The 25,740-nt window shown below is 53.0% G+C and overlaps 1 protein-coding gene across 3 annotated transcripts in view; it reads left to right on the top strand.

The window, feature by feature from the left end:
• The first annotated feature begins 2,803 nt into the window (after positions 1–2,803).
• GRIK3 (glutamate ionotropic receptor kainate type subunit 3) overlaps positions 2,804–25,740 on the top strand; it is a 124,013-nt gene continuing 101,076 nt past the window's right edge. For all 3 annotated transcript variants that reach the window (XM_075114751.1, XM_075114754.1, XM_075114755.1), the window contains exon 1: positions 2,804–3,263. In XM_075114751.1, coding sequence (XP_074970852.1) covers positions 2,984–3,263 — 280 coding nt within the window. In that variant the 5' untranslated portion in view covers positions 2,804–2,983. The remainder of the gene's footprint in view (positions 3,264–25,740) is intronic.

Below are 25,740 nucleotides of genomic sequence, written 5' to 3'. Positions count from 1 at the left end.
TTCTGCCACCTTTGGTGGCCCTTCAGCAGGGCGCCGCCCCGGAGTCCCACCGAGGGCTAGCCCACCCCGCTATAACCTCGCCCCTCCCCAGGGCAGGCTGGCTGCCCGGGACCCGGCGGCACTTACCCACGGCAGCACCACATCAGGGCTCTGCTCCCACGAGGTGCCCCACGGGCCTCGCAGGTCAGCTCTCCTTTTGTCAGCCATTTTGTCTCTGCTATAATTACGAGCCAACGAGCCAGCCGTGCCGCAGCTGCTGGAGTCTGGCCCAACGGCCAAAGGTCATTGCTCGCAGGTGTGGGCCCGGGGCAGCGCGCCCACAGGTAACACACAGAGCCAAATAGCCTGCGGGGGGGAAATAATCTAATGCAACTACGGTGCGACATCTAAGAGTCCTTCCAAAATTATCCCTCTTTTGACTCACGACAGGGAAGAGGCGAGGGGATCCCCGTGGAGAGCAGCAGGACGCTGCCAGGAGAGAGGAGCAGCACCAAGCCGCACGCGAGGGCCGGGCCGGGGGACGGCGCGGGAACCCGGGAATGGGAAGGAAGGGGAGCACATCGCTTCGGGAGGGGAAGGCCGCGCAAGCCCCGAGCGGGGAGAGCTGCAGCTACAGAGCGCACGGCTGCCGGTGCCCGGGCGCGTTTGGTTCGGTTCGCTTTGCTGTCCAACTTCTGATAAATGATTGCTCCTGTCCTGCCTTTCTGAGCAGCGCGGGCTTCCTGCTCTGACCTACATACGTGACGAGGGCTCTCCGTGACCTCCATGCACCCAGCAGATACTAACCAAGGAAGACAATAAGAAAGAAACTCTTTGTGCTGGTACTGCAGTAGGGTCCAGAGGCTGAAGCAAGGGTTAGAGCCTTAGTAGCGTCTGGTGCCAGGGAGAAAAGCAACATCTTGGCGCTAATGAACTAACAGAATATGTCATCCTAGCTGCATTTTAATTTAAACAGTCCACAAAATCTGAACCTCTTGTCCCAAGTTACTGAAAATCAAACTCTCTCCTCTACACTCTGGAGCCTGCAAAGGGTAAAGAACAGCCACAGAGGAAAGAGCCCTCTCTACCCTCTCCCTCCCGATGGGTTTGTGGAGCTTTTTTTTATCTCCAGGTGCAAAGATTCACCAGGTTGTGACATTTGATTTTATAGCAAGTTCACAGAAACAGCTGTCCTTCATTTAAGCAGTAAGCAAAGAAAAATTTTTCCATGCCCTTTTGCTAAATCTTATCCTTTTTGCTGTCATGAGAGGTAAAAATATCCTTAACACGAGACACCCTTTTCTATAACTGCCTTTGACACTGGTAAGAAGATTTCCTGCGGGGCGCCGGGGCCTCAGCCTGCCCCCAACAAACAGCAACAACAGACCTCAGCGAGCAAACCTCTGCACGGTGCTTTGAAGCCGCTGAGTAATGCCTTTGCCTCCCTGGCTTGACGCTTAGGCAGGAGTAAGAAAAAGCCTCCTCCGCCATGACCCATGGCGCGGTGCTGAGAGCCCAGGTCACGCTGGGGGTTACTTTCCCACCTCCCCAAATGAAGCACAAGTTAAACCACAGCACCGGGTGCCCGGGGGGGCTTTGGGAAGAGTTACACCAGCATCTCCAGGAGGGGCTGGTCCTGCCGTGCACGTGCAGATCCCTCTTCCAGCTTTTCCTTACGATTCCGTGATGATGACAGCTATCAGAGACCCCGGGCAACCCCCCACTGCTCCTGCTCTGCAGAAACAGCCTGAGATCAGGCACCGCGGCGATGGGCACGCAGGGGATCCCCCCGGCGCGTCCGCAGCGCTCGGTGTGCTCGCTGTCTGCTGTCAGGTGCAACACCCAGAAACTTTTCTTGGAGTTTTACGATTTGCATTACGTCCCCTCCTCCGGTTCATCGTTCAGGCTAAGGGCGGCCGCGCCAGGACGGCGGCTGGAGCGCAGGGCAGCCATCGGCTTCTCTCACAGCACAGGGCAGCCGAGCCCGCTGCCGGGGAAAGCGGCGGACAAGGGAAATTAAAAGGATGAACAGATACAGAGTAATAGTATGTTTGTAAGAAAATTAAAGATTTGCTCTCCAGACGTTCCAGGCGATGTAGTTAGCAGACAGCTGGCAAATGGGAGCGATTGGAAATGATGGAATAGATCAAATTATTTAAATGAGAAAAAATAAATTCGCCCTAGCCTAGCCCAGCAAGTTGACAAAGCAGCCTACTTATCTGCTGCATGTGCGGCCCTTTGTCTCTGTCACCGAGGTCATTAAACCCCGGCTGCCGAGCCCGGGCCGGGCGCCTGCTCGGGGCTACGGCCGCTCCGGGACCCCCCGCCGCCCCCGGGACGGCCGGGCCCGGCCCCAGCGGTGCTGCCCAGCGGGGGGCTGCGGGGGCAGCGGGACCCCGGGAGCTCGGAGGGCACCGGGCACCCCGGGATCCACGGGACGGGGGGGCCGTCGGGGGCAGAGGGGCGCCGCGACCCCCGGGGAGCCGCACCCCCCACCCTGTCCCCCCGCTGCCCCCCGCCCCGCGTCCCCGCCGGGGGTCCCCGGCCCCCCCTGCCCCGCGCCCGCCGCCGGCGCTGCCGGCCCGGGGGTCCCTGTCCTCGGCCGGGGGAGCGGGAGGGGGTTGGGGGGGTCAGCGCGGGGGTGTGGGTGTGTGCAGGGGGGTGCGGTGGGTGTGTGTGTGTGCGCTCAGGGGGGCTGTGTGTGCAGGGGGTGCGGGGGGTGTGTGTGTGTGCAGGGGGGTGCGGGGGGGTGTGTGTGTGCAGGGGGTGCGGGGGGGGTGTGCGGGGGTGTGCACGCTCCACTCCGGGGCTTTGCGCGAGCCGCGCGCATCAGCGGTAGGAGGGGACAGAGCCGCTCCTGCGGGCGCACCGGCAGCCCCGGCTCCGCAGGTGCCGCTCGACCGGCAGCGGCACCGCACGGCCCGGCCCGGCTCGGCTCGGCTCGGCTCGGCTCGGCCCGGCCCGGCTCTGCTGCCGCGGGACGGGCCGGCGCGGCCGCACTAAGATGTGCCATGAGCGGTCCGGCCCCGGCGCCGACCGGCCGCTCCGCCTGAGCCGCGGGCAGCGGCCGCCCGCTCCCCCCGGTGCTGCCCCCGGTGCTGCCCCCGGTGCTGCCCCCGGTGCTGCCCCCGGGGCCGCGGGGCCGCGCCGGCCCGCGCCCTCCCCAGCGATGCCCCACCTCTGGCCGGCGCTCCGCGGCGTGCTCTGGGAATACTGGGCAGCGCTCCTGGTCGGCGGCTTCTGGGGCCAGGGCTCGCACGGGATGCCGCATGTCATCCGGATAGGTAAGGCGGCCGCGCCGCGCCGCGCCGGGCCGGGCCGGGCGGGGGATGCGCTGCCCGGCGCCGGGAGGGACGGTGCCGCCGGGCGCGGCGAGGGGCTGCGTCCCGGCACGGAGCGGGCAGCGGTGCCGCTGCGGGCGGCCGCCCTGCGCAGGGGGCAGCGGGGGGGCTGGGCAGGCTGCAAAGAGGAGAGGGGGTGCTGAGCCCCCGGAGAGGGGGAGTGCTGAGCCCCCGGCGAGAGGTGGTGCTGAGCCCCCAGAGAGGGGGGATGCTGAGTCCCCGGCGAGAGGAGATGCTGAGCCCCCGGAGAGGGGGGATGCTCTGCCCCCAGAGAGGGGAGATGCTGAGCCCCTGGAGAGGGAGATGCTGAGCCCCTGGAGAGGGGGGATGCTCTGCCCCCAGAGAGGGGAGATGCTGAGCCCCTGGAGAGGGAGATGCTGAGCCCCCGGAGAGGGGGGATGCTCTGCCCCCAGAGAGGGGAGATGCTGAGCCCCTGGAGAGGGAGATGCTGAGCCCCTGGAGAGGGGGGATGCTCTGCCCCCAGAGAGGGGAGATGCTGAGCCCCTGGAGAGGGGAGATGCTGAGCCCCTGGAGAGGGGGGATGCTCTGCCGCCAGAGAGGGGAGATGCTGAGCCCCCGGAGAGGGGGGATGGTGTGGCTCCTACAAGGAGGGCTGCGGTGCCCGCTGCAAGGAGGGGTGTTGAGCCTGCTGCAATAGGGGTGCTGTGCAGAGGTGCTTTGATCCTGGGCCAGAGATGCCCGGCACAGGGGACAGGCAGTCCAGGGGCCCCAAGGCACTGAGCCCTGCTGCCCGGAGGATGCCCTGGGCTGGCTACACTGCAGCCACGCAGTTCTGGGGAAAATTAATTTTTAATAATGTTACATAAAGTAATTGCACAGATAACAGCTTGGGAAAGAGTCTATGATCTTTCTTTTTCTAATTAAATGAGATACTTGTTTTGAGCGTGTCATGTAAAGAACGGCGCTGATTTCCTGTTACATTGCATGTACTTTGCCATCGCTACACACTCCCAGGGATTTGCTGTCTGCCCAGTAAAAATTATAAGGACAGGCTTACCTGTCTTTTCAGGGACCAAATTCTAACCCAGAGAAACTAGAGAAAACTGAATAGATTTGTGAATATTTTGAAGTGGAAAAAATCGGTCTTATTTATCCCAGTGCAACTGCACAGCAGCAATGTGAAAGCCAGTAAGAGAAAAATGCTAGTCCTGAGGGACAGCCGCTTTCTGAAGTGACACTGTCACCTCCAGAATGGTTTCGAACGACTGCATGGTCCAGATCATCTCACGGACAAGGGCTGGATTCCTGCAGGATGAACATCTGCTCCCCCCTGGACTGCTGTGGACAGGGCACTCCAGGCAGACATGGTCCTGTGCAGTTTGTAGCGCCAGAAATGCTGGTTGGTAAAGGTTAATGGACCTGTCTCTGGGGCCTGGGCCCTGGCGGCTGCTGAACTTTTACTGGAGCCAAGCTGCTTGGTATGCTGAGCCACAGCCTGGAACAGCTGGAATTGTTTTGTGCGACACAAACCCACTCCCAGGAAAGCTGCGGTTGCTGCTGACGGGGCACGCTGCGCTTTGCCAGCCCCGCCACGCCAGCGGGGGAGGAGGCGTCCCGCTGTGCCGTGGCAGAGCCCCCGTGTATCGCCAGCCTGTCCCCACCGCGAGCACCACAGTGCCGCGGCGGCGTTCCTCTTCCCAAGGAGTCCCCGGGCACAGACCCCTGTCGGGACCGTTAGCCGTGTGCCTGGGGGGGCCCTGTCGCAGCTGGGGGCGCTGGGCTTGCAGCTCGGCCTGCCTTTGGCTTGGCAGCAGCGGGACTGGTTCCTGGTGGCCAGACCCGGCGTGCTGCCAGGCTGACGCTCCGGAGGCGGCGGCCGAGGGGCTGCTGCTGCTGCACAGGCAGGCGCTCGCAGGGGAACGGGCTGAAGTCTCTAGGGTGGGGGGTGCCGAGACCTCTGGGAATACTGGCGGGGCTCGTGGGAGATGTTCAGGCCCAGGAGTATCCCTGCGGCCCTGTGGAGGTGTTTAGCGTCAAAGCCCAGGTGCCTCAGTTGTCCTGAAAATGGATTTTCTAGACAGGGATCAAAGCAATTGCACAAAAGGCTGGAGGAGCGCTCGACCACAACCTGCTGCCAGCCCGAAATCGCCTGGCTTTGCTGTAGCTCTGCTCCCCTTTGCCTGGAGCTCCCTGGCTCAGCTCGGAGGCGCCCCAGGAGCACGGCGAGGGGGGACACCTGCACTGGGCTGGTGCAAACGCAGGGAGGCGGCGTGTGGGCAGGCAGGGAGGGAGGCAGGCAGGGAAGTGTGCAGGCAGGCAGGGAAGCAGGCAGGGAAGCAGGCAGGCAGGCAGGCAGGCAGGGAGGGAGGCAGGGAGGCAGGCAGGCAGGGAGGGAGGGAAGCAGGCAGGGAGGGAGGGAAGCAGGCAGGGAGGCAGGGAGGGAGGCAGGGAGGCAGGCAGGGAGGCAGGCAGGGCTGCCCGCCGCAGGAGCACTGCTGTGCACCGCCTCTGCCAGTGCCGCTGTGCCTTCCACAGGAACAGCCTTGCTTTAATTGCTGAGAAATACCCCAACATTCAGCTCCTCATTTAGCCTTTTTCTTGATCAGTAAAATAAGGAACTTAAAGATCAGAAAAAGGCTTTAAGCGGGGCTGCAGAGAGATCTGTGCTTACCTTCACTCTCAGCTAAAACTGGCATAATTTTGACCTCTTTTTCAGCCCACTGGAAAATTGCAGCTTTTTCCCCCTGCATTGATTTGTGCAAAGCTGTCCTGGCTTTCAAGTAATGCTTTTAATTATTAGGTTATGCCAAGAAGTGGAGAATACTTAAATCAGTATTGTTTTAGAACTGAAAATCAAACCAGAGAGCAAACAGGTAACTTTTCAAAGCTCCCGTGTTCTCCTGTGAAGTTGACTATTAAAATAAATACAGGGAGAGATATCTAAGAGAGGGAAGGAAAAGCCAAAAGCACTCTTTCCCTCACAAGTAAAATATAAATATTTAATCTACACATCTAAATATAATCTATACATATACGCATACAAAGAAAACCTGTGCCTCCTTGCTGGATTTTTTTTTTTTATTAAGTAGGAGTTTGTATCTGAAGCCTATCCAACAGCTGTTCGATTATTATGCAATCTGTTAAATATTTGAAAATGCGGTATCCGAAAACATCATCTAGATCTGCTGCACGCTCAAGGTGCTCGATTCAGCTCCAGGTTCTCCTGGTACAAAGACAGGTCACCGTAGCGGTGTGAGTGGAGTTACGCCGAGTTTACACCCCGGTGACTGAGAGGCAGCCTGCGATGCTGCCAGCCCTGACTGCGGGTGAGATCAGTGAGATTATACCTGTTATTAAGTGCTGCACTGAGCAGCTCAGTATTTGCAATATCATGCCCCTCATATAGTAAAAGCAGTGAGTGCAAGATGATTAAGCTACCGTAGATAGCCTATTTATCTAACCTTTCTCTTAGATTAAAAAGCAGTAGTAAGCACCCCTTCAAAGTGACAGACGAGAGCTTGATGCCATTTTGTAGAGCTTGATGGCACCGGCCCTAACAAAGCAGCGCGGGATGACTGGAAATGGTGTCACACGTGAGCTGGAAGGACGGCTGTCTTGTAGCAGACCGGTTTCAATTGCCGTGCGTTGCTGAAGCATCATCAGAAATTACTCAGAGTGATTATCCTGATAGGTGACGTGTTAGCGAGATATATGTGCAGATCAGATGGATGCCAATGGTTTGAGATTAATAAGTAAGTGTAAAAAATAGACCACGGGAGCCGTCAATCCAATTTTAGCACTTGCATTTGTTGATTAGTGGGTTTGTTTGTACTCAAGTGCTGCTGAGGGGGTGACGCCAAAGCCGCGCAGCCCCGTGGCCATCGTTTCCCTTGGCCACCCCTGCTGCGGCGAGGGGAGCGGCAGAAGTGGTGGCTGCCGCCCCGTCTGCGGGCGGGTGGTGACGGGCAGGGTCTGCAGCCCACCCTGCACTTGGGTCCCCCCCAGCCCCGGCTGCACGCTCGCCTCGCCCACCTCTGCAGGAGAAGCACGCTCTCCCTGGCAGGGATTTCATTTCGCTTTCTGCGTTTTTAATGGGAATCGCCGTCACCTCTGGGCTCCTGCTCTTGTTCTGGTTTTTCAGCTGAGGTTATATTCCTGCTGATATTTGTGGCAATAACTGTACCTCAAGCATGTTTGAAAGTCCCTGTCTTGTATCACTGAGGTCGCCGTGAACAGGATCGGGCTCCAGCTAAGCTTTTAAACAAACAGCCCTGCATGGAGGAATTCATTGGGTTTTATTTCTTGTAGTCTCTTTCTAAGCTGTGTTTGCGCAGAGAAGGGGTCAGGGCATCGATTGTTGGTATGATTTGCAAGTAACACAGAAAAGACAATCAAGCTGGATTGGAGTCTGTGTGGAAAAAAATCATTGATTATTTTATATAAATACATAGGAAACAAATTCTGTGGATAATTATCCTCCTCTGTGTGATCGGTTTTTCTGAGGCTTATTATGCTTGTCTGGAATTTTATTTTGAAATCTCCTTCCCGCACTCTGCAAATGAAGTTTTATTTTAAAAAATAAAGGCAGAAGCAGGCTTTTCCAGGCTAAAAAAGGCAGTGCCCACAGGGCTGGGAGCTGCCTGGCTATGGGCTATGTGGATGCTGGAGAGGCGATCCTCAGAAAGGCAGCTCGAGGGTTTTGCAGTTCAGCTCAAGCCTGATGGCCGCTTCGGCGGTGTCCTTCGGGTAGGGCTGGCAGGATGGCCCAGCCGGGCTCTCCCGCCGGGGCTGCGGCGCTGGAGGGGTGCGAGAGGGGCCGGAGCCCCGCCTGCACACACTGACCCGTGGCGGGGGGGGTTCTCACCCAGAAAAGTGGGCGCACGCTGACCGAGCCTCGCCTTTGTACCCGTTTCCTCTAAAAGGATTGCAGCGCGTGTTTGCCCCGGGCTGGCCGAGCCCCGCGGGCAGCCGCTGCCTTGGCCGAGCACGCCGGGCAGAGCTGAGCCAGCCCAAGCCCCCGCCGGGGCCTGGGGCCACCGAGGGTGAAGCAATGAGAAATTTCTCTCCGTGGCTGGTGAGGCAACGAAACGTGGCAGGGTGGGAGCAGGCAGAAATTGAACTAAGGTCGATACATTCCCCCCTCCCTGAAGCAAACAGCTTCTGAGAAGCAGCTTCACAGCACCTGAGACCAGCCCGCAGGCTCAGCAAACGTTAATTCAGGGAACCTTCCCCGCGGGCAGCCTGGCTGCCCACATCCCTGCCGTTTGCTCCCCAGTTTGGAGTATAAGCACATGGAAAGCAGAGCTGGGCTCCCCCTGGCCAAGAAGCACCAAGCCAAGGGCCAGGAGTGGGCTCGGACCGAGCCCTGCGTGCTGCGGGTGTGAGCCTGCAGCAGCACCGATGGCGTCTCTCACAGGATCAGGCCCCCGAACCTCCCGGGGCCGAGCACGCTGACGGGCTGCTTCGGGACTCCGCTTCCTGCATGTTCGCTGCTGTAAGTAAAGCGCTGGTTTGGTTTTGGTTTGGTTTTCCTGGTTTTAAATCACTCTACTGCCTTTGTGGCTTCTCCTGCATTTGCATGCGTATTTCTGTGGCTACGCACCCATTGCTCAAGCATCTAATGGCTGATAAAGTTATTTCAGGTCATGAGATGCTTTGTGTGTCAGATAACGCATTCTGGTAATTTCAGCAGGATAGAAGGGTGGCAGTGTAAATTGTTTGGTGGTAAATTAATTCTGAATACATTTGAATAACAATGTTACCTCTTTATCGCAGAATAGTCTAATTATTTGATCTTGGCATCCTCTCGAGAACTTCATACAGGAAATTAAGATCAAACCACAAACCAGAAAAAAAAAAATAGGCCCTCATTCATCATAGGGCAGGAGCACCGCCAAAATAAACAGACCTACTTAGTGCTGGGTGCTTCCTCAGAGCAGGCACGTTCCCCCGACCGCGCGCACCAGCACATCCACATCCCCGAGGGCTGGAAGGCGGCGGAGTGTGCAGAACCGGAGCGGTGGAGGAGCCCTGCGCGGAGCTCGTGTGCCCGATGGACGCGGCTGCTCTGCCTCGGTGCCGGGGCCGCGCGCCTTCGCAGCGAAAGCTGCCTGCTCGCGCTCTCGTGCTGCGTTGCCACTTTTGGTTTTAATCACCAGCAGGTGCAAATCCACTGCCACCGGCTCCAGCTTCATTTCTCTGTCTCTGGATGTTTTTGTTGAGGAAACTAAACAGAGGTTGATATTATGACAAGATTTCTGTAAAGCCTTCACAACACAATACTAAAAGCAATTCAATCTCCAGCAAAGTTGGGTCCCTCTTGCCCTGGTAAATGAAGTGCTCCTTTGGTACAGGTCAGAAGTTTCACTGAATTAGCAATCCTAGATGAAATCCAGCTTTTCCTTCTCTCGGCGGCTAGCGATACGTCGCCAGCAGCGAGTCGGGGCTGGCAGCTCAGCCTGCGGGTCCGGCATCAGCAGAGGGCACTGTGCCTCGCCGGCTCGCACCCTGCCTGGATGTTCCTGGCCACCTTCCTCCTTCCAGCTCCTCAACGCCGCTTTCTTGTATTAGCTATCATCACCGATTTCCAAGCATTTGCATGGAGTGGCTCTGCCAGAATAGCTGCAACGCTGGAGCCCCTCATGGAGACACAATATCAAATAAAGCCCGACATCGCACAGCCTGTCTGTAGCGAGCATTAAGCCTCGTAATCCAATGTACTGCGTTTCTCCACTGGTTATGCTGTGCAATCTCCTTTCCCTCATTTTGGCTAGAGGTTTAATGTGATGCCGTCTAGACTTCTTTCTTCTTTTGCATACTTAGAAGACAGGCTGGTGGAAATCTCTGGGTAAGGCAGATAATGAGTTGAAAGCACTAGAACTCCATGGGCGAGGGGGGGCAGAGGCAAATGCTGAGGAGGAGCTGAGGGCTGAACACGAGGATGAAAACTGCGCTATGGCAATGTTGCCGAAGGGGATGGATGTGAAATGAGGAGGGCTGGTTGCCTTAAAGCCGTGAGAATCAAAGTTGCTGTGACTGCAGATGTTGCCGCCTGCAGTGACTGCATGGGGGATCCTGACACCCCACCAGCGAACACTGCGGGCGTCTGCGCCCCTTAGAGACTCAGGCTTGTTTTTTCAGGCAGGGATTGTCTCGCTTTGGGCTGACATGGAGGGGATTCAGATATGACGGGGCTTCGTGCATTGCTACTGTTGTTCATTAACAGCGAAAACAGGGGTAATGTGCTGGTGTTTATCACTCATAATAAAGCCTAAAACAGATGCAGGTCCTTACCACACGCAAGAGCTCTTAGAGCAGGTGGAAGGCTCAGTTCATGGCTTTGTCTTTGCTCCAGCACCGGCTTTTCTTTGTGGCTGCCTCTGTTAACCCCTTTTGCTCTCACCTCCCGCTGCCCCCCTCGCTGCGCTGCCCCGCAGGGAACCTTCCTCTGACACAACGGCTTCGTTGGCGGGTTTGCACTACGAGGTGCTCACCTTGTTGAGTGTTACCCGAGCATACAGCAGCAGCAGTCTTTGTGCTTTAAATCTGCAGCAAGACGTTGTGCATAAATACACAAATATGGATGCGACTGCTTTGTTATTTCTGGGAGGGAAAATAATCAGGCAGATGCTGTTCGGTGGCAGACGCTGCTCGGGAGAGCCGTGGGGTACCTGTGCATCAGAGGCAATCCCCAGTGCTGCTCTGAACTTCCCCTGCACACACCAACCTGTTCAGCCTCTGCAGCAGTGTAAATAAGGATAGGAAAGCAAACACTGGCCATTGGCGGCAAAAGGCCACCTTGCTGTATCTGTATTATTTAATGTTTTAGCCCAGGGACCTGGTCAGGCTTTGTTTTTTGTTGCTGTGCCCCAGCCAAGAGCCAGCACCCCTCAGTGTGGGCCAAATGCCCAGAAGAAAAATCAGAATTGTGAAGTAGTAAAGGAGCAACGGGCACATTCAGTAACTCCCTGGGCTTGGGACATTCCTGAAAGCATCATGACCTGGAAAACAGCCGGAAGGACTGGGCTTCACAAGACGTGGACTGCGTGGGTCTGGCCCCCGGGTGACCTTGGCTAGGCACGCGCCTCTCCATCGCCCCAGGTCTGGGGCCGCAGGCGCAGTCGGTGGTGCTGCCACAGCCGCACGACGTCGAGAGCAGGGCTGCGGTGTGCAGCACTGCCGCAGGGCACCCTTCTCTGGCTGTCACGATACAGATTATCTGCTGCACAGTCTGGGGACATAGCAAACACCTCAATACTTCCATTTTTTAAATAGCAAGCTGGGCTGTGCTAATTCACCTAAGACATTTTTTCTCCATCACGCCTGATGTAGAAGACCCACCAGTTATTTCACTTTATGAGGCTGTTTTTCTATCACTATGGGCTGCTGGTAAATACCCCACTGGCATGGAACCTATCTTGCTGGGGATGCAGGAAAGAAGGAAGGCAGAGGGATCTCGGGGAGCCAGGCAGCCCGAGCAGGGCAGAGGAGCGTGCTGTGTAGCCTCAGGTAACGAGGCAGCAGCAGGGGAAGAGGGTTCCCTTGGTGATTGCAGAGTTTAAAATAATGAGATGAGGAGGATGTTGTAGGAGTGGTGGAATAAATCTACCACAATGCTTAATAGTGCAAAAGGAAAAGAGGAGGAAAAAGGAAATACAAGATTTCTGGCTTCTTGATTAGAGGGTCCCTTAAGGGGCAGACTGCGCAGTCTGGCATGAGGAGGGGAGAGACTGCACTGCAACTACTCCCTGAAAAGTCGCTCCAGCGAGACACAGGGGCTGCACGATGCTGATAAACTATAAGGATCTGGGCACAGGAGGCTTTGGGAATGGGGCTCTGGTTTTCAGCTGTAATTTGCTCCTGCCTGTGCCCTTTGGATTTGCAGGTAAAAGCTCTCCCAGGCAGCCCAAAAGATGCTGTAACACATTTTGTCAGCTGCCTGGGCAAGAGCATGACTCCCGAATGAGATGGCTCACTTGGGTATCGTGCAGCAGGAGCAAACGGGGCAGTGCTGCCAGCCTCCTCGCCAGCCTCCCCAGGCAAGCCCACAGTCCTGGGCAGCGCGAAAGTGCTCCTCCACCTTGCACCAGACACCAGCACTGCTGGTGAAGGTCTGGAGAGGCCCCAGTCAGTGCCCAGCTCAGCCCTCAGCCCTTCCGGGAACCCACGCACCAAAGGTTCACCCACCCATAGAAAAAGCCCCCAGTTTCACTTTTCCTTTGAAGTACAGCCTGACCTTGCTCAAGGCACACTAAGTGACACCAGAATAAGGGGTATTTGCACCTTGGATTAGGAATTCAGTCTGTGTAGCTACTGAGTCAGAAAAACGTCCCTGTTCAGGAAAGCTTTTAAGCAGACGTATAAACCAGCTACTATCAAGGGAATAAACCAAAGACTTAAAATTACATAAATGTTCAGATGGATTCTTGAATTTGGGACTTGCACTTTGCTCATCACTCTGGAAACTGAGCACCCAGGGATCCCCACCAAGGCGTATCCAGATTCCCAGGTACCAGAGCACTAAGCGCATTACAAAAGCTTTTGGGACTGATTGATTGAAATTAGCTTTCCATCCTTGACATCTGCAAACAGTAGCTTCAGGAGCATTCATTAGTGCCACGGCAGCAGCCGGGTTATAACGCTGGTCTGTAAGTCCAGTAAGGCATGGGAAGAGGCCACTGGCTGTTCTTACATAGGCCACTGGGTTCTCCTTAGCTGGTAATGACATCTCACAGAACCACAGGATCACCGAATCCCAGGTTGGGAAGGACCTCAGGGATCATCTAGTCCAACCTTTCTAGGAAGAGCGCGGTCTAGCCAAGATGGCCCAGCGCCCTGTCCAGCCGACTCTTGAAGGTGTCCAAACATCTGGTTGCTACAGCACCTCCTCTGTTCAAACTGGGGACTCAGAGGTGAGCAGACCAGCTCTTTGAACTCACCAGGACCCAGGTGAATAGGAACATAAGCTGTTCTTAAAATAACAGAGCCGGTATTGCAAAATCCAGATTTGATTAAAGATGTGGAAGTGTATGGTGAGAGAACCAGCATTAGCTGTGGGCGGCTTTCCTCCACTTTAACGAATAGATGGCTGTCATCTCTTACTTATCTCCCAGGATGAAACAGTAAATAAAATCTGGTATAACCCACAAATTTAGCTGAGTTACGGCTGTCTATTGGGACTGAAGTGTTAGACTTGTTGGTTAGTTTTGCAGTGAATTCAAAGCACTCAGAAGGAAGTCACAGCAGCAGTTTGAAATTCCACCCCCTGCGAGACACCGCGCCTGCCTGGGTACACGGGCTGAGGGAATTTTTCCCTGGCGGCAGCAGTTTTATGTTAGACACAGGGCTGATTTTGTTTCGAATGAAGCAAATGGCTACAGCCCGTGCTTAGTAAAGGATCCGAGAACAGACTTTTGTGTGAAGGCCAGGCCCAGGCTGCGCTCTGGGAGCGGCACCCACCGCACCCGCGCCCCCAGCCCTGCGCCCCCCGGTACAACGGCGCTCCCGGGGGCTGCGCCTGAACCTGAAAGGGTGCCTGCCAGAGGGAGCTGCCGGGAAACCGGGCCTTTAAGTCATCAGTGAGGAATAACGTGTGTGTCTCCATCACTACGGTGTCTGGGAGTTTAAAAAAAACGATGGCTGTTTTCATTGCCGTATAAATAAAGGTTTTCTGTAACCCAACAGGTACTGCTCGGCCTGAACCGCTCTGATTCATGCCTCGCTGGAGGGGAATTATTAATCTCTCATATTGTGCACAAGGGTGGCCAGTATATATTTTCCAAGAAAAATTAGAGCAGATCAAGACTGTTTCCTAACGGTTTCTATAACCGCTTGCATTTTTGCTTACACAGAAGAGTTCTGGCTGTACCAGGACTGCTGCTCTTTGGGTGACACCTGACGGCAGTAGGGGCAGCGGCAGGGTCTGGATGCTCTGTGGGCGAGAAGGAAAGACAAACTACCCTTGAAGAGCACAGTATCAGCTAATCTCTCGTTGCATTCCTTGCCTTCTTCTTTCCAGTCCAGGAGGCAGAGTTTCCTGGGAAAGAAGGCAGTTTCCAGAGGATTCGTGTATTCGCCCTCTGGGGCAGTGTCAGACCTGTAGGACACTCGGCAAATAACATCTCGCAGCAGTTTTCAATCACTGCCAACACGTGACTTGGAGCAGTTACTCTGTTTTCTGTGTTCAGAGGCACAGGAACATTATGGTACCGTGATGTGACCTGGAGATTTTTAGAAATAACTCAGCTTGGCAATATCATAGTCATAACTTGCAGGAATATTTGTATTCTTTCCTCCAGATTCCTGTTACGGGACGTTTATCACAGACCATTTCAAATGCTTTTCCCCAGAGAGAGCATCCAGCCATTAGGTATTTCCTTTCTAAAGCACGTCTGTTAGCTTAGCTTTTGCTGTTATTTATTAATACTGCTATGAGGCATTTCAATGACATGCTTTGCCTGAGTTTTTTAAAAGCCTCTGACTTCCCCTAGTTCCTGCTCCTTTCCTTTGGAAGCAGAAGTAAGCTCGCTAACGAGAAACATGAGACAAACCTGCCAAAACCAGGCCCAGAAAACCCACCACCAGAAAACCGTCCCCAGAGGGACGCAGAGGTGGATGGTTTCTCTGAGTCCCAGATATTCCATTTTCCCTTTCAATTTTCCTTTGTTTTCCTTTTTCACCCTGATTGCCGTGATGTCCCTGCTCCCCCCGCTCTCACTCCGCACCCCGCAGCTCGGGTGCCTGCTGGAGGCTCGTGGGGCACGGGCGGGTTCCTCCCCTCCGTACGCCGCCGGTGCGGGGGGCTCCCCGCTCCTGAGCCCATCTCGTGGCAGGCTGTACCACGCTTGATTCGGCAGCTGTGACTCGGAGCAGCCTCCTGCCTGCTGCAGCACCCTGGGGCACGCTCGTCCTCCCCAGTGACCCTCTGCGGCTGCCCCAGCTCGGCTGCCGCCGGCGCTGTGGGGTGGCATCGCAGCTGAGGGTGCCAGCGCCGGCCCTCGGGGCTCTGCCGGGGCTGCGCAGGAGCGGCCGGAGCAGCCGAGCAGCCGCGCGAGGAAGGTTCACCTCCAAGGGAGCTTTGGGAAGGAAACCCAGCCATTTAGCAGTGCAGAAATGCAAGACGTTGTCCCTTCATTGGATGTGCAGCAAAAGGTACAGAATGGTTAACCTTAAAAGTATAAGCTTTTTCTTTGTGTGTGCAAGACAGATTTATAATATTTTATCTCTCTTTTTTAAGACTGGATTCTTAGTGCAGACGGTGATTTATTGAATGATCAATTTCCTTATCTATGTCATACATTAAAGTGATCCATCAATGCCAGATAATCAATCTAGCTTGGGATTTTAAGTGTGTAAGAGCGTACGTATGCGTACTTGTATCTATATTTTCATCCCGTATCGTTGTCAGGCCAAATAACGTCTCCCTTTCTGTGCTCCTTTTTCAGTGACTTTTGTTTATGGTGTGTAAAAGAAAATCATGACATTATATTACACCTTGTAAGTTTTACGGTACTTGAGAGGTTTATGCGGTATGAATGTAAAGGGCAATGCAATAATGCAAAGGGCAGTGAGACATTTTTAAGCACAGAAGGATACACACGGAGCTGCAGAGATAAATCTGGGTGGATAATCATCCCACAGTGTCTCTCCTATTTATGAGAGAAAAAGACATTCGCTGCAAATCACACCTCAGGTCACTTTTGCCCTGGTCTCTGGCTCTGCTTTGCATTATAGGCTGCTTAAATTGTTCTTAATCTAATTTGGGATCTCTGCCCTGGGACGCTGCCTGCGCTCTGCTGCGTCCTGTGCTCAGTGGGGCTGGGCTCAGCCCTGGTGAAGGACGCTGTAATTCCCCATCATTTACGTGGTAACGTTGGTCTTGTCCAGTTCAAGGACTTGAGAAAATGGAAGATCGTTTGGCTGTCCTCTGCGAGTCAGGGAAGCCTTGATCTAGAGAATTAACCGCGGGAGGAAGCAAGAGGAATCAACACCACCAAGCCTGACGCTTATGGATAGTTTAGGTGAGGAAGAAGAGCCTGGGTCCAAAGTCCCCCCACAGTTTGGGTGTTCGCTGCTGGAGTCTGCTCAGTTTGAGCTGGGCGGGGAAGTGCCTCTGAGAACAGGCCTGGGAACGTGAGCAAAGCGACTGTCCGTATGAAGAGGGAAACTTCACGGCCTCTTGCTGATGCCAGATCTCTTAAACAGTCGAGCAATGAATCCTTCTCAAATGCGAATATTCAGAAGTCAGCGTTTGTAATTAGCAGTGGAATTGGAGACAAAATGTCATTACTTTTTGAGGTCAAGAGAAGTTTTATACATAGGTCACTGTTCCATGTGCTTCATTCAAAATCCAATTTGTTTTGTGGGCTTTCGATGGCAGGAACGCTGATTATTATGCTATCTCCACATGTTCGGTACTTTCTCTTGCAGGGAAGGATTTTGCCTTAATTACTTTCAGTTTTAACTGTCTGGCACAGCGACATGATTTTCCTGATTTGTACCATCTCATCAGAAGTTGAAAACCTAACTGGAGACTGGAAATCTCGAGACGTGGCAAAGCCCCGTGGAGTTCCCAAGGCGCAGGAGCCGGCTGGTGGCTGGCATCTTGCTTCCCATCCGTGCCAATGGCAGCTTTCCCGCAAGGCGCTCTTAAAGCCTGCACTCGGCAGCTCAAACCGCAGTTTGCAAACGCAGGGGCAGGCACGCACCGGGGACGAGAGGGGGGAGAAGCCGCAGGAAAATGCTCCGAATCCTTGTCCCTCTCCTCTGGACCCCGGTTCTGCAGAGCCTGCGACCTCGTTGGAGCTGGCTGCGGAGACCTGCGCCTTCTGCAGCCCGCGACGCCGTCACTCTTCCTTTTTTTGTTTTTGCAGTGATGCTATTACCATTTTAAGCTGAAACAGGGACCTGTAAAAAGGAGGTTCTTGGTTTAAATTTCTGGTCTATAAAATCTTAAAGATCTGTTCTTCCTTTATAGGGAAAGAAAACCATTTTCTTTCTCATTTTACGCACTTTTCTTCTTACGAATTTTTATTTCTGCAAGATCAGGTTTTGTCGTCTTTACTTAGAAGAAATTCAAAATGAGTCCTTGGATGTTTAGCTTCAGGCTGATATGCAGGCTCGGCTCATAATATTTGAATGGAAATGGGATCTTTAGTTTCTTTTCCTATTCATCTACATCACGGGGAAAGGGTTATCCAGAAAGTGTGGTGCGTGATCTTCGATAAGCCAGTAACAATTTTTAAAACGTAGAGCTTGTCTTTGCACAGATTATCAACTTCACTTAAGATTAAAGTTATAAATAAAAGTGTCTAATATAAACAATCCTCTCGTTCTTCTGGCAGCTGCCTTCGATCCCAGTGGTGTGCTTCCATAGGCAAGGCTGACTTTGTACCTGTGCCCATCTGTTTATCAACTGGTCGGTAAAGAGACAGTTATATCCACGTTGACTTAATTTCCTTATACATTAATGTGGTGCTGGTTATTTGAGGAAAAACATGAAATATTTTCTTGTCTGCAGCGTACCTTTATATGTTAAGTGTGGCAATTTCAGTTGCTGGATCCATTTCCTCCAATTAGAGGGAGAGCAATGGCACACTAAAATCTGAAACCCGGCCTGATTTGCATATCCTATCTTTACATTATGAATTCGCATTTAGTTTTAGTACTTTTGGAGGCAATTCTAACCTAATTAGCTTTCACTCTCTTTCATTCTCCCTCTCTTACTCCAAGATCCCACACACACACTTGGACTGAAGCAACAGCCCAACCTCACAGACGAGCCACACGAAAACCCCACTGTCCTTGCTCAGGACTTAACCTTAGTCTTGCCTAAATACAGCCTCAGTCCACCTTGCATTGCAGCTCCCCCACGCTGTCTGCATTTTGGATGCTGAACTCCACTCCTCACCCTCTGGCCTCAAAAGTGGAGGGAAGAAATTAATACAGTTTAAATCTGGAACAAGCTGTACTTTCTCCTATTTTAAGAAAAAACTCCATTCACAGGCTTCCTCAGCAGCTGGTTGGGATTTTCGCTTATTGCCAGTGCTTGGAAACAAAACTCTCAATATGTTCCTTGTTTCCTAAAGATCCTGCAAGGTGCCACAGGCCAGGGTGACATCACGGCTCCTCCAAGCATGCCACGCTGGCGGCACGCTCACGCCCCGACCCCATGCACCGGGGTTTACCCGGCAGCTTTTCCCCCAACCTGGTGACCGTCTATATTTAGTACTGGCCCAGGGGTCTGGTCTATATTTTCTGACTGCATTGTTAAGGTCATTCTATGTGGTTACGTGACTCCCTGTGCTTTGTGAGTGTTTGTGGGGAAACCTATTTCCATATGAATTATGTAAGTTTATGCCAACAGGACTGTAATTCGTAAATTGTTATGACAGCAGCATTTTGAAAGAAAACACAGAGAAACCAGGGTAATAAAACTTGCTATTGAGGGAGTGAACTTGTGAGTCCTGCAAAGAATTCTTGTCCAAGGATTATTTATGATCATTACACACCAAAATGTGTTTTTGCATTTTTATTGCTAGCAAATTACTTGTAAACCCACTAGGGAGCTAATGATTTTTCCTCCGTGGCCATGCCACTTCATTTTGGTTTTTTAGACATACATTTTTGCAACCAGTTAAGCCATCACTTTTGATTTATAATAACAATAATTATTTCTAAATAGCCTGGATGTTAAAGGGTTAACCATCCTTTGATTTCCGCTGACAAAACTACATGACAGTGATGGATTTCAAAGGGAGAACGGCTGGTGGTGCCTGGGCAGGTTTTCTCTGGGTTGCTTTAATGGTGCTAACTACCTCTAATGGGGAGCACGGGTTATTTATCTCCTTCAGTAGCTTCTCATTAATTTTACAGCGCACTTGGTTGAAGATTCCCCATTTCTGGGCTTCTTCATTAGTGTTACCTGTCCAACACCGCAGGGTCATGGAAGTGACTTACTTCAGAAAGGAGCATTTGAATTCAGATTCCTTTACAGGAGGAGAAAAGGCGAAAGAAGCCCTGGGCAGCTCCCATTAGCAGGTGGGAGCAGGGCAAGATTTTGGAGACTTTTCAGTCCGCTGTTCCCCGGCCCTGGGTGACTGAGGGGTCTCCGTGCGCAGGCCTCGGCGCGGCGTCACTGCTGCTGCTCCCCATCGCCGCGGCAGGGCTGTGCTCGGAGGCGCCCGCTCTCCCCGTCCTCCCCCCCAAACACGCTCGGTGCCCTGGCTGCCTTCCCACAGAACAGCAGCAGTTTGCCCCATTGCTCCTCGGGACGCGCTGATAATTCGTGGTAAGAGCGCCACGCTGCAGAGAGCAGCAGGAAGCTCAAGATCAGCCTTAATACGAAGGTTAAGCGAGCCCTAAATTATTCACTGCCATGGTTACCGGGGCGATTACACCTGCTGGTTCTGGTGTGCCGTCTCAGAAAAACCCTCCTGGTGCAACGTCGGAGAGAGCTGCCTGCCGGGCACCACGGCGCGGGGGCAGGCCATCTCCCGTTGTCCCTCCTGAGCCCCACCTGGTGCTCCCTGGGCACGAGTAGCAAATGGATGGGAACGTTTGTTAGATTTTGGGGATCGTGGGACATTTTTATGTTCGTTACCAATGTCAGTGACAAAACCAGCATACGACTAACTGCATTTTTGATTGTTATATAGCAATTTGTTAGAGCCGCATCTCCTTTACAGATTCTCAAACCCTTATTTTTAGAAAAGTATTTTTTGATCTTTCGTTAGCTTCTGTTCTGCTCTGTTACAGACTCCCCGCGTGGCTTTGAACAAATGACTTTGCTCTTCTGTGCCTTAATTCTGTACTTGTAAAACAGGGCTAAGCGCACTCCCTGCTTCTCTGGGCTGTTGTAATGGCGAGGGGTTTAAAGACTGTGACATGTGGATGTAAATAGCCGAGATTGCCGCACCAAGGCAGGGTCTCTGAGGCAGAGCAAATAGGTATGAGCAGGCACAACCCTACTAAACCAGTGAAATACTGACATTACAAGCTGGTACTCTCTGACTGGAGCCATTCTGAAAAAACAAGTATCCTAAATATGCTTAACTGCTTATTTAATGTAGATTTAAAAAGTTATTTATTGAAATTTAACAACTGTTTACTCAATATGGGACTGTAAAGCCTTAAAAACATACTCTTAATAATCCCTTGGTATTTAACTAATGTACAATAGTGCATGCTATTACATCCCAATTAAATCCTTATTTGAGACACTTAATTTAAAAGGAGGCTATAATAAGCTCCCGATCGTTTGGCTCCCCAGCCAGGTCCATACGATCAAGGATTCTGCGTGTCAGCCGGCGCCAAATGCGGCCGCGTGGGGCTGTGCTCCCCCGGGGCTGTGATCCCCCGGGGCTGTGCTCCCGTGGGGCTGGCCTTCGGGCTGGAGGAGCAGGGATGGGGTGCTGCTGCCTGGCAAGACGGCGGCCATGCGGTGCTCCCGGGCCCTGGGAGTCGCTCCTACTTTGTACAGGACGGCTTCGCTCCTGGGGTGCGCAGAGCCAACGTGCTGTGTGAGAGAGGTCGGGCCAGGGATACTTTACGCTTCTGGACGCCAGGGCTCTCCAGGGACTGGAATACTCACGGGGTCCGCTCTGGTCAAGGATGCTCTTCAGAAGCAGCAGCTTTGGCTTTATCGCAGCCGTGGGAAACAGCATCAGGCCGCTCCCCTGCCGGAGACGCCACCAGCCTTGCGGCCCCTTTTGGCCAGAAGTGCTGGGGTGAAGGAGCAATGCCGGCGGGCGCGCCCAAGGCCAAAATGTTGTGTGATGTTTATGGGAACCTTGGAAACCCCACACCGCTGCCTCCCTGCTGGGTGTCTGAACCGCACTCTGCCCTGGCCTCTTCCGCAGCTGGGAATCATAAAACTGGCAGCGACATGCCCGTATCATTATCCTGTCCTGTGCCACGCTTTCGCGGGCAGGCTGCATTAGAAAGAGCCCTCAGGACATCTGTCTGAAGACAGCCGCTTGCCATCCAGGCAAGTCGCTTCTCTCTGCCTCTCTTTAAAAAAAAAAAACAATCCAAGCCCCCTTTAATTCAAGCGTGTTTGAAATAGGAAGTGACAATAGCTTTGTGCAGCTCCACAGCACGATGTGGTGTTCATTTGTGAAAGTGATTTTTTTTGGTTTCTAATTATCAGCCTGAGATTCAAAACTGGCAAATATGGGGACCCCACGAGGCATGCTTGACTGTTGCAAGGATTAAGTTTGTTTGTTTATTCAAGTGCTTATATATAGGTCTTAATTGTGTGGCTGTGGCCGATACTACAGTACGGTGCAAAAAAAAAAAAGGCAGGACAAGAGATTGGTATCCAGGAGCCTCAGGTCAGGTCCCAGCCCTGGGCAAAATACTTCAGGAAAATACTGTTCCCACTTTGCACGTCGTGGGCAGGATGCGAGGGAAATGCTGTAGAATTCCATGGAAAGCATGGAGAGACTCCAGGGGGCTTTGGGTCACCCGGTGATGGTCCCTGTTTCTTCTTATGCCGGTGCCGATGGGATCCCCGGGCGATGCTGTGATACCAACCAATGACCAGGGAGAAAAAACCCACTTTCACCTGTATTTTTGTGTAAAGAGCTGCCCTTGGGCATGGAACTACCCTCTCCGTCTCCCTCCGAATCCAAATGCTTCCAGAGACTGGGGGCTCGCGGGTTTATGCGGCATATGGGCCCTCGTCCCATCCTGCACCGCCGCTGACTGCTGCCACGAGGTTGCGCCCCAGTAAGAGGGGGGAGGTGGGGGCAAGGGTTCCCAAAGCAGCTCCGCCGGCAGCACTGAGACACCTCCGCTCTCCGGCCGCCGTCCGGGCCCGTGCAGTCGCGTGGTGCAGCAGCTCGGGGCTAGTGGACCGCAGAGCAAACCAAATGGATTTACGATCGTGCTGTCATTTCTCCTAGAGAGAATTGATGCCCTTGTTTCCTTTTGTAGGCAGATAAAATAAGTACAGAGAGATCTGTGATGTGGCAGCTCTTTGGATTTTGCAGAGATTTTGAGGCAAGCCATGGTTTATGAGCAGCCCATTAACACAGTGCACACTGTGTCTCATAAAAAATCCCATTTTCCCCATTTCAGCTCTACAGTTGTATTTCATTTGCAGCCTAAATCTAATAAGAGGATCAGCAGAGGCTTTGGTGGGGAACCGTCCCGGTCTCGGCAGTGCAGGAGCGAGGCCGGCGGGCGCGGGAGGGGGTCCAGGGTCACCTCCTGACCCCCCTGGGCGGCGCGCGGCTGGAGAAGGCTGTTCTTGGGGGACCTCGGGTAGCAGAGAAAAGACTCTTCAAAGTGACAGGGAAATATGAACATCCACTTTGGGTTTTTTCTGTTGTTCCAACTCCTCCAGAATAATGTTTAAATTCCATGTACTGCTAATTACCTACACTAGTGTTGGGTTTAGTGTGGCCAGTGGTGGATGTTCTATAACCTGATATGAGAGAGCGCATTTGTTTTCTAAGCCTAACTGCACACAACCTGTTATTGTATAATGCTGGATACTTTGAGGGTTGGTGCCTTTCAGTGTTGAGCACAAAAAGCCAGGCCTCCCGGACAATAACCTTCATTAATCAGGCCTCCCTAGTCTGCAAGCATCAGAGACCACGATGTCTTCTTTGTACACCAAAGCTTGCTAGCTTTACGCTTTGAAAAACCTCCCACCAATCTTCCATTCTTTCATTTTTCTTTATTTGGTTTAAATGGGAAAATATCCTCCCAGTACAGCTCCCATCATTTTAGTTGCATCCCCACACATTTCTTTTAAACTATTAGACAGCTTAAAGAGGGGGAGGGAAAAGCAGCTGCAACTTGCTGGGAGCAGGGGGGAACTTCACTTAAAGAGGATTCGGCTTCTTTTGTTTTTCACAAGAGCTGTTGAGTGTTCAGAGCTTTAAAAAATACGGCCACTTATTCAGACTCCTGAAACATAGATTTAGGGGAGAGGTGTTTTGAAGGCTTTCAAGAGATGTAGAAGGTCACGCAGAGCTCTGCTAGCTGGCATGCTCTGCAGCACTTTCACAAACTCCTGCAGGAACCGCAATTTTGGTGCTTCAGCTCAAGTCTTCATAGCTGTCTGGAGTTTTAGATACAAGCCAAACCCCCAACTCCTTGCTGAGCAGATGGAAATGGCAATACACAGGGTCACTCCAAAATAAGCCTGCTTTTATTTAGGTGCCTGAATATGTTGGGACTTTCGGAGTTGCTTCTCAAGGGGAATCGCCCCTACGGCAGGGAGGGCAACAGTCTGAGCGAGGGCATCGACCATCTGCCGAAAGAAATGGGATCGGTGGGTAAGGGGGAGCGTCACCGGGCGCCCGGGGGAGGATGCTTTAGTCGCTGGGCTGAGAAGCCGGGTCCGAGGAGAGTCAGACTGCGTCCCCAGGGACACAGCCTTGACCTCCTTCAAGCTGTACTTTTCTCCTGGAAGTCAATCTCAGCCCTGTCTGTCCTTGAGGGGCCATTTCCTAATGGAGACAGGAGCCAAAATAAAAGTAATTGTTAAGATTGTGTCTGAGCAGCTCCGAAAGTTGCTAGTAACCGCTATGTCAGGCCATTACAGTCAGCATAATTTTAGCTTTAATTGCTAAATATTGCTGTAGAAGGAACAGTTGTCTTCCTGCTCTGAGTCTGCACAGTTGCTCTCCCAGGTTTCAAGATGCAGTGAAAGTTTTGGGGTTGTTTTTTTCTACACTGTACGTTTCAAATGCTTCATTGTCAAACTGGTTAAAAGCCCTTATTTATAAAATGTGTGCGTCTCTTTCAGCTTAACTGAAAAGGCATTAAAATAACTGCAGCTGTGGAAAGAATAATTACGGCGAGATTTTGTCAAGGACTCTCTTGTCTGATGTTGCCATCTGTGACATGGTGAATGCAAAGATCATTTTAAACATAGGCGGTTAATGTAGAGAATAATTTGAGAGCTTTAGATATTTATGGTAAATTATTTAACTTTATTGTTTGGTTTTATGGCCTCGTTATTCCATGTAGCAAGGATTTTGTGTTGTTCTGCACTTTGATTTTCACTTTGTGACGGAAAAGTACACTGCGGTAAAAGTAACACTTCACACATTTCAGAAATGTTTTGGGGAGACATCATATTAATCAGATTATTTTCATGCATTTCAATATCATCCTTGATGCCTTTTAAAAAAACCTTTGGAGAAAGATCTTGTTATTGACCAGGTGTTAATAGCCAGTCCTTCAAGCATGGGCAGCGACGGGGGCTTGTAAACACCACATTTTCGCATTAATTTTCTCCTGTCTCTTAGAATATTGTTTCTGAGACACCCACAAAGAGGACACTGCTGCATTATTTCCTTCAACAACCCCCTAACTGCCAAATTAGGAACAGACTGTCGCACTGGAAATGAGTAATTGGCTGCCAGAGACACAGAAAAAGGGGACTTGGCTTTACCGATAGTCACTGCTCTGTAAATGGGGCTTACGCTGGAGCAAAGTCATCCGTGTTTATTAATCAAATTAGGGCACGAGCACCCGCGGGCCTGGCTCCTCCGCGGGCCGCCGCCGTGCTCCCGGGCTCCTCCGCCTCCTGCTGCTGCTGCTGCGCGCACCCCCCGCCCCCTGCCCCTCCTGCCCCCCGAGGTGGGGCTGCGGACGCCGCGCGAGCTTCCCTCCTGGCAGCTCCGGGTTGCAATTCCTTCGCTGGGCTCTGAATGAGGTTCCAGCAACTTTCTCTGAGGAGGTTGTCTCCAGGAGGAGACTGAGATGGGGATGAGGGTTACCCTGCGTACGGCGCTTGCGTCCTTGCAGCCCGCTGCGTGTTCCTCACTGTAGCTCCTTGCCATAAAGCACACAAACAGCTTCTAATGGGCAATCTAGGGGACGGTTCTGCTCACACAGGGTGAGGTTTGCTTCTTCTGGGAAACTCAATGCGGCTCCATCTGAAAAGCATCTAACAGGACACCCCTGGGTGGTGCTGCACAGCACGTCCTTAACCTCCCGGTAAAGCGCAGCAAGTGCCTCCGCCCGCCCTTCCCTGCTCCTGCAGCGTTTCCACAAGCCCAAGGACACCTGAGACAGCCCAGCAGAAGTATTTCGTTGGATGTGAACTTTTCAACAGGACTGAGATCATCTTTCTGACAGCTGAAGGCTGCAGCTCCATTGCGTGGCTGCAGTCCTTGGCAGCCACCTTTGGAGTCTGCAAAACGTAAATGGGAAGGGAAGAGAAACTGCCCGTTTGCTCTTGCAGAAGGGCCCTCTTCCCACCCAGCCTGCCCTCCGCGCCCCGTGGCTGTGCGGGCCCTCTGCAGCTGCTCAACATCTGGATCTCGTTCTGGCTCTCTAAGGGGCTCTGTCTGCACTAACGAGGGGACCGCACGGCCGCCCATCCACCCAGAAAGGCACCACCTTCCCCATCGACCGCCAGCCTCGGCAGAGTGCCGGGGAAGGGGCACAGCTGCTCTAGCTCCAAGCATTGCCCTGCAGATAAACATTTGCCTCT

The sequence above is a fragment of the Phalacrocorax aristotelis genome, chromosome 20 (genome assembly GCF_949628215.1).
Source record: "Phalacrocorax aristotelis chromosome 20, bGulAri2.1, whole genome shotgun sequence".
Lineage (NCBI taxonomy): Eukaryota > Metazoa > Chordata > Aves > Suliformes > Phalacrocoracidae > Phalacrocorax > Phalacrocorax aristotelis.
The sequence above is the reverse complement of the archived record's forward strand: the minus strand, read 5'-3'. Positions and strand labels throughout refer to the sequence as shown.